The sequence below is a fragment of the Nannochloropsis gaditana genome (genome assembly GCF_000240725.1).
Source record: "Nannochloropsis gaditana CCMP526 unplaced genomic scaffold scaffold462, whole genome shotgun sequence".
Taxonomy (NCBI): Eukaryota; class Eustigmatophyceae; order Eustigmatales; family Monodopsidaceae; genus Microchloropsis; species Microchloropsis gaditana.
In genome coordinates this window covers 15863-24168 of record NW_005803491.1, presented here as the reverse complement: position 1 = coordinate 24168, position 8306 = coordinate 15863, and the positions used below count along the sequence as shown (strand labels likewise).

The 8306-nt window shown below is 58.6% G+C and overlaps 1 protein-coding gene across 1 annotated transcript; it reads left to right on the top strand.

Annotated features, from left to right (window-relative positions):
• Positions 1-5894: 5894 nt before the first annotated feature.
• NGA_2004820 (nudix hydrolase) lies at positions 5895-6613 on the top strand. Its single transcript, XM_005854566.1, has one exon. The coding sequence runs from the start codon at positions 5911-5913 to the stop codon at positions 6583-6585; it is 675 nt and encodes a 224-aa protein (XP_005854628.1). The 5' UTR covers positions 5895-5910; the 3' UTR covers positions 6586-6613.
• The last annotated feature ends 1693 nt before the right edge of the window (positions 6614-8306 follow it).

The window sequence follows — 8306 nt, the reverse complement described above, 5'->3', positions numbered from 1 at the left end:
GCACCGCTCAGGCCCCCTGGGTGCAGTCCTACCCCTGGCATGAAAATCCTGGCCCCTCAGCTCTCCCCCCCCGCACCCCCCCGTCCCTCGCTCCTCTCCAGCCATCAGTCCACCTCCTCTCTGTTCCTGCCCCCTCCGTCCTCGTGTGGCCCCCGCCGCCCTCCACGCGTCCTGAGAATGCCTGGGAGGAGGCTGTCGGCGCCGGGACGCAGACGTCGGCCCCGTCCACCGGGCCTGCGGCGGAAGAAGAAAAACTCTTGGTTGCGCTTCGAGCCTTGTGGGAGCTGGAGGTAGTGGACGAAGCGGTCAAATTGACAGGGCACCTGGAGGCCCTGGCTGCTCTACCTGAGACTCGGGCCCGCTACGAGAAGGCGAAGGCCGAAGATGAGCTGGAGGAGGCGATATTGATTCGAGAGGAGGTGAGGAGGCTGGCGAAGATGGTCTGTGACGAGGAGCAGGTCGGAGTATGGAAGAATGCCGTCGTGGGAGAGAGCAAGAAAAGCGGAGGTGGAAAGCAAGCGAGCCAACAGGGAGGTGCAGTCGCCTTAAAGCAGCTGCAAGCACGAGTTGCGGCAGTGGACGCGGGGAGAGGGGAAGCCTTCGCGGCAACCTTCGTCATTGGCCATCCCTCCTTAGTCGAGCAGGCAGCCCGTGGGCGGGAGGGACGACGGGAAGCGGTTCGTCGAAGCCGACAAGCGCGGCGATGCTGCGCCCTATTGGAGGGGATGGACGCGTCCGGGCGCTGGGTAGCCCACCCGGGGCACTGGCTAGCCGTCCTGGAGGCGGCGCAGAAGCACGTCCGCGAGGCAGTAAAGACCTGCAACCAGGTGGTGGCTGCGACGGCTGAGAAGGAGAACGGTCTCGTGCGAGAAGTCCTGACATCGACGCGCGTCCTGGGCATGGTGGAGGCGGCTTTCGAGATGGTGCGAGTGGCCCGCCTCGTCCTGGCCTCTGCCTCGGATGCCTTGCTGGGTCTGGTGCTGGCGGAGGAGGAAGCGGTGGAGGCCTGCATGCGGGACCTGGGGGTCGCCCTGGATCGCATGGGCCTGACGGCGTATTTCGCGCCCCGCCTGCCTCCCAGCACCGAGGCCATGCGGCTGGTGGTGGCCGACTGCGTGGACTCCGACGCCGGAGAGATCCAGCCCTCGGAACACTGCAACCTGTGCCTCCTGCCCCTGGCTTGTGCCAGTCAACTGGGCGTCACTGTCACATATAACTCCGAGCATGCATACTTCTGCGTGTGCCTGAACTTCTGGATCAACGCCGTGTCAAGGGACCTCCCGCGGCCTCAAGTGACGGCGAGGGAGGCCACCGAGTCTGAGGGGGTTTGTGGACGAGCGTGAGGACTGAGGCCCTGCACCCCCACACAAAGATTTCAGTCATGCACACTAGGAGAAAAGCGATAAAGAATTCTACAGATTAGCTTGCCAAAAATTCAAAGTCATGTCGCGAAAGGCGCCGGTTGGCTGAGATTTTACTTGTACTCCTTTATGCTTTCTGACGGGCTTGCCCCGTTCATGTCATTGTGCTGACTTTTCCTTCCTATACAGATGACAGCAAGGGCGTGAAAGGCTTGATCACAGCTTTGGCCATGGAGATCACCGCCGATACACCCACCGCTCCGAGCCCCAGTCGCGGGAAGCCGAAGAAAGATGACAAGGGCCAGGTCGCTGCCGGCGACATGACGACTAGACGCGTGCGCCAAAAGACGATCACCAGCAAGACATATACGCCGTATTGTAGTCTACTGGCCAGTGCATCGTAATCCTTGGCACGAGCAAGGACCTGCTCCCTCCGAGGGGCCAGGTCTTTCTCTACCTGAATGAGCTCTCGCTCCAGCTTGCTCTTTTTTACAAAATCTGTGGGAATGCCCAGCTATGAAATTGAAAGGAGGAAGACCCCCAGTATGTGCAGTGAGAGAGACAGGGACTGCTAAGTTTATATTTGCTGATTAGGAGGGACCCGAGCATTCTGTGGAGACGGGGCATCGTACGTTCCGTCGTCCTGCTCTCAGGCAAATACAGCGCCTCATTTTGCGAACAGATACTTACGCTTTTCATAGCCAACGCGAGCTCAAACTTGCGAAGAGTTAGAGACTTTATCTCAAGTGTAAGGGACTTGCATTGTTGCCTCTTGCCCAAAAGCAGGGCAACCTCAAACAGGACAATGAAGATCAGGAGGGGTAGAAAGTAAGGAGATGGCGGCTCCACCAGCGTGATAGCCATTTGGACGAGCCACGTGTCAAGATTCTACCCTGATGCGATTGGAGCTAGACAATTGTGCGTTTCTGGTATCGCTCTGTGGTCGTGGGTGAAAGAGGTTGGGGGGATTCCTTCAAAGTACTGGAGAGGCGGAGCTGCAACCTCGCTGTCGCCCGCGCTACTAGTCTGTCTCACCACCCCTGTACCACCGATGCTCCCGAAACCAACATCATCTCAATCTTTTCTTGGTCATACGGCACATATTTGATGCAGGGCAGCGTATGCCGATATCAAGCCACGGGGGTTGCTAGGAGAAGGTTCTTCGACCCTCCGTCACAAGCTTGGGTTGCTGCAACAGCGACATCCCGCATGGCCCGCCATGACTGCGCTCCTAGCAATCGGACACGCAGCACCAGACTATGGCAACGTGAAACTCTCTTGTTTTCAGTCACCCTTCTTTATGTCACGGCTTCGGCCTCCTCGAGCCACACTCTTCGCCATGCTGCCTTCCTTTCCAGCTTGCCCCCACGGCGACCGACAAATCAGGTTCATGGTGCGCTGCCCCCGGGAAAAGAAATGATGCATGTCGCGGAGAACGACGGGACGACCGCAGAGACGTTCTCACAGCTTTACGGCGACCGTTTGCCATCATGGTTACTGGCGCGTGTTGAGAGCCTGGGTTATATAAGGCCGACCGCCGTGCAGAAGGAAGCGTTGGGCGCCATTCTTGAGGGTGAGGATGTGGTGGTGCATTCACAAACGGGCACCGGCAAGACGCTGGCATTCATGTTGCCCCTTCTGGCGGGAATTGATGTCAACAAGAATGCGGTGCAGGCGCTCGTGGTGGTGCCGAGCAGGGAGTTGGGACTGCAGGTAGCGAGTGTCGCGAAACAATTGGCAAGTGGGCACATGTACTACCGCGGCGAAGACGGGCAAGAAGAGGGAAGGGACGCGGAAATCGAGGACCCAGAAAGAAGGGAAGAAGGTGTCGGGAGCGAAAGTATGACGGCGGGCGCCAGCAATGTCAGGGCCGCCAAGAAAATTCTGATCATGTCTCTCCTGGAGGGCTCTAAAAACCGACGGCAAAAGGCTTGGGTGCTAGCGGAGCCTCCGCACGTCGTGATCGGAAATCCCCGTTCCCTGGCACAACTGGTGGAGAGGGGGGGGATTCGCTACCACCAGGTGAAGATGGTGGTCGTGGACGAAGTGGACGCTTGCCTGACCAGTCCCGAGACCGGCAGGGAGCTGCAGGGCCTGCTCGGTAAGTACCTCTCTCCCTCCTTCTTGACCGCAGAGCTCGAGGAGGAGGCCACCGCCACGGGCGGATCCAGCAAGGATGAGGAGGGTCCGCTCCTCCCACAAGGAGCCATGAAGGATGGCGGGGGCGAGAAGGGCGGGCGGGTGGCCCGGAAGCTTGCCCCGTGGAAGCTCGTGCATCGGCAGACCCTCTTCGTCAGCGCCAGCATCCCGCAGCACAAGCATTTCATCAAGCAGTGTGTCCAGCAGCAGTGGACTCTACGAGAACCGATGCACGTGCATGTCACGCCCGGGGAGCTGATGCCTCCAGGTTTGCGGCACGGCTACCTCGTCGCCCCCACCAAGGCTGACAAGCCCGCCGCACTCTTGGCTTTCCTGCGGCGGGAACGGGCCAAGGGCCGGCTGCAGGCTTGCGTCATTTTCACGGCGGACGACCGTGAGGCAGAAAAGATGGCCGCGATCCTGGCGAGGAGCGGAGGGCTCGCGGCGGGAGGGCAAGAGCCCCGGGGAGAGAGCAGTGTGGTGCAGGCCCTGGTGGGCGGGGAGCACATCACGCGCCGGGCCAAGGTGATGGACGCATTCCGAGCCGGGGAGAGCTGGGGACTGGTGACCACGGACTTCGCGGCGCGAGGTCTGGACGTGCCTCGCGTCAGCCATGTGATCATGCTCGACGTGGCTGGGGAGGCGGACACGTACTTGCACCGAGGGGGGCGGGCGGGCCGGATGGGCAGGCCTGGCTGGGTCGTCTCGCTCGTCTCAGAGACGGAGGCCTTCGCGCTTGTGCGCCTGGCGAACTCGCTGAAGATCGAAGTGAGGCGGATGGGCGTGATGAAGAGGCCTCGATCCAGATAGGACGGAGGGGGTTTCTGTGAGCCGTGGGAGGTCATGTTCGAATCCCGCTGTACATTCTTATAAAAAGCGAATCAAAGCAACATCGACCCTAGGTTTCTAAGCACAATGCAGACGCCCCTGTACGCATTGATGACTTCCAGCTCGTGTATGCCATGCACGCCATGGGTATTCTAGTGCCCTTTCTTCCACGTCAGCGCGCCCGTTTGCTCCACCAGGTCCTCCGTTACTTTTTTGTACTTCTCAAACTCTTGCTCGTTTCTGTGAATTTGTGCAAGGAAGTGGCCGTGAACTGAGCGTCAAACACCCCCACCACCCCGCCCGCCCTTACCGAGGAATTCCCGTGTCACCCTTCTTGTGCATGACGGCCAAATTGAAACAAGAGGGCCCATGTCCCCGCGCGCAACCCTGTTCCAATAACCCCTTTGCCTTGAGAGCATCCCGTTCATGCGACTTGTCCTCCGGCAGGTGCCGAAGCAGATGACTAGCCAACGCGTAGCAGCTATCAGGGATGCCCTCCCTGCACGCCTTATCTAGGATACCCGTCGCTTTCTTTACGTCCTTGGAAACGTCGTACCCGCCGTCTTTCCCATACAGGAGCAGTAGCCCCATGTGGTGGCAGGCCATGCCGTGCCCGGCTTTACAAGAAGTGTCAAAGCACTTGAGCGACCTCGCATCGCTCTGAGGAACCCCGCGACCGCCCAGATATAGGCGTCCCAAATTAAAACATGAGGGAGGGTGACTGTATTTTGCGCAATTGTCTGTGTATACCTTCGCCGCCTTGTTGTAGTCGCCCTGCGGAAGGGAAAGCGTGAGAGACAGATACAGCAGTTTCCAGACATATTAGTGGACAAACGCACCTTGACAACGGCTAAAAATTCTCCCACAGAATGGCAAGCCCATGCATCGCCCTTGCCCTTGTCGCAGTCCATTTCGAATGCCAGCATCCGCTCCTCATACTCGGGATCGATAGCTTGAAGCCCCTCGATCATGACCGTCTTACTTGCCTCAATCTATCCAGGCCTAAGCAGAGTGTTCGTTGTGAGCCAGTACTATTATTCACGTATGATGCCGTGTCATTCATGTCATTCATTCAGTCGTACTGGCGACTCTCACGTATGGATGCATGAGATTCGCAACTTGCTAGTGTATACGTACCGTTCCACACTTCTCTTTGGTCCCTTCTTGGAGATCCTTAAAGGTACAGAGGGATGCACGTCGCGAGTGGGGAGGTTGGTGAGTAGCTAGTGTATACGTACCGTTCCACACTTCTCTTTGGTCCCGTCTTGGAGATCCTTACAGGTACAGAGGAATGCACGTCGCGAGTGGGGAGGTTGGTGAGTAGCCATTCGTCGCACATGGAGACGAAGCACTGTCATCAGGATGGCTGTGTGACCTTCTAAGGAAGGATGTAAGGAAGCAGGCACGTACATCCCTGAGTCACATGGATGGGCAAGTGCCTCGCCCAATTTTGACGTTCTCTCTTCCTTGTCCCCTTGCAGAGGACAACCGCTTCCGCCTGGTTCGTTCCTTTTTCTTGCAGGTCGCACAACTCCTCTTCAATTTGATATCAGTTCACTCTCGATTCAGGTTGCGTGGCTGAATGCCCCCGTTGCTTCCGACTTTGAGCAGAACCCTTATAAGTGCTGCCTGCTTGTGCTTTACCGCTCCATCCTCCTTTGTCCTCCGTCCTTCGTCAAGCCGCCCCGCCTCCACCGCCGTGGGAATGGCCGCTCAAGGTTTTTGCTATAAATATCCCCGACCGTCGGTCACGGTTGACACTCTTGTCTTCTGTTTGGATGAAACCCAGATGAAGATTTTGCTCGTTCAGCGCGGGAACGAGCCCTTCAAAGGGGCTTGGGCTCTGCCGGGGGGGTTTGTCGATCAGGACGAGGGGCTGGACTCCGCGGCGGCTCGGGAGCTCAGGGAAGAAACTGCTCTAGATAGTATCTCGTTTGCACAGGTCGGTACTTATGGACAGCCAGGGCGAGACCCGCGGGGACACACCATCACTGTGGCCTACACAGCATTCCTGCTGTCGTCTGAGGGAGCAAGAGCTGGGGATGACGCCCGAGAGGCAAAGTTTTTCGCGTTCGGCTCACTTCCTCCCCTAGCTTTCGACCACAAGAAAATCATTGAGGAGACGTGGATGAGATTGGTCGTGTGTGACAAGGAGGGTACGACCGTGGTGAAGGAGCGAGGAGCACAGCAAGTGCTGTGTAGGTTGCCAACAGCCAGCGCGGCACAAGTCGTCAGATCTTCGAAGCCTTTCACATAAAATGAGGAAGAAATTGATACTCGACATCCGTATTAGTAGACTGCTTAATCTGTCGTTATTTTACACCAGGAGCGTTTTGGCCTATTTTTATGTGCCGCCCGGGCACTCAACTTACTGAGATCTAGTACGCAGGTTGAGACTCTATCAACACAGTGACATTTCGCGTGCATCGCAGTTTATAGGGCCTATACAACAGCGATTTCCTGAAGCGAGAATGGCTCTTCGGACACGACGATGGTGCGCCTCACCGGCGCGAGAGTGCTGCCTCTCGTTCTGCTTCTCCCACTCCGGTCGCGGTCCCCCTCGCGTCTGCTGCTGCTCCCTCCCTTGTCTTTAGACCCGGTAGATATGGCGTCCGAACCAAAACGTCGGTTTCCTGCTCGCGGCCGCGTGGGTTGCAGGCCTGTGAACCGTACGTAGAGGTGGCGCAGGAGGTCGGACTCCAACGCCAGGCTCCTGGCCCGCTTCAAGTCCTTCTCGTCCGAAGAGAGGGACCACTTCAGCATCAGCTCCTCCAGCGTGACCTTGTCCAGGAGCCCCCGCCGGTGAAAGGCCTGGTAGATGGCCCGGCCTGCCATGGCGTCGAGCGCGGCGTACTCGACCTGACGCGAAGAGAGCTCCGGGGTCTCCCAGTTCCCAAGCCTGATCGACTGGGGCTTGGGCAAGCAGATTCCCCACAGGGCCCCCATCAGCTTCTGCAGGGATATGATACGGAAGGGGGCGCCTTCTGGGAAGACGCGCCCGCCCACGCGGCCGACGTCCACGAAGCACCTCGATGAGAGCCCCCAGTCCTCCCGGAGCCGGGCCAAGTCCTCCTCCACCGAGACACCCACCTTGGGCAGGGTGGGGTCCCTCAAAAGCCTTCCCAGCTGCCGGGGGATGTGACTCAGCCGCTGGAGCTGGATGATCAAGCAGAGGCCGGGGCCCGAGAGCTGGAGGATGGCCGATCGACGCGCGGGCTGGTTCGGCTTGAAGGAGGGCCTCCATTCTACGTCCAAACCGATGGCCCCATCCCCCCCGCCTGGCCCGAGCTCTTTCCGCACGCGGTGGCAGAGTCTATCGCACCAGTAGTTCGCGGCCGTTGTACCTTGTATGACGGCCACCTAAAGTATGGGCAAGGACTGTGAGGTGGCTTTTCGTCTCCATGGAGACTGTCAGGTATGCGGAGTCCTTTTCTCTGTCATCGCGAGAAAAAGGCGCAGCATAGGAGCCGACAAAGGGCTTCAAAAACGTGCTGATACTGACGAGAGGAGTTAGCGCCAGCCATTTCACCCATGCGTGTTGGCTTACCTTGACGGTCTCACGCCCCCTGCCGTACGAAAAGGGACAAGTCATTTCAATCATCCGGGTCAAATTACACGAGTCACTTTGCCGAGACAACGGCCCACCCTCCATGTACTCTGCCACTGGCTCCTCAATCTGGACACTGTGTAAGCCTTGTTTCCCCAGACTGTCCCATGAGGCCCCTTCGTCCATGACCGCGCACGCGAGGCCGCGGGGGGGAGGTCGCGAGGAGGGAAGTACTCCTTTACGTCCGACACGAGCCGAAAACTCTTCCTGCCTAACCAGTGCATGGTAAGCACGTCGCTGGCCACGTAAAATCATCTCCTGATCTCTGCCTGTGGGTTGGTCCGTGGAGAAAGTACGGGGTCAGAGGCCGGGGCGAGCAACACGTAAGTTTCCTTGAGGCTCGTCCTCCCGTTCAAGCGAGGCCCCCCGCC

Bases quoted from the DNA above. Each gene is read 5' to 3' on its own strand.
- NGA_2004820 (XM_005854566.1), top strand. From the start codon at position 5,911: ATGCCCCCGTTGCTTCCGACTTTGAGCAGAACCCTTATAAGTGCTGCC.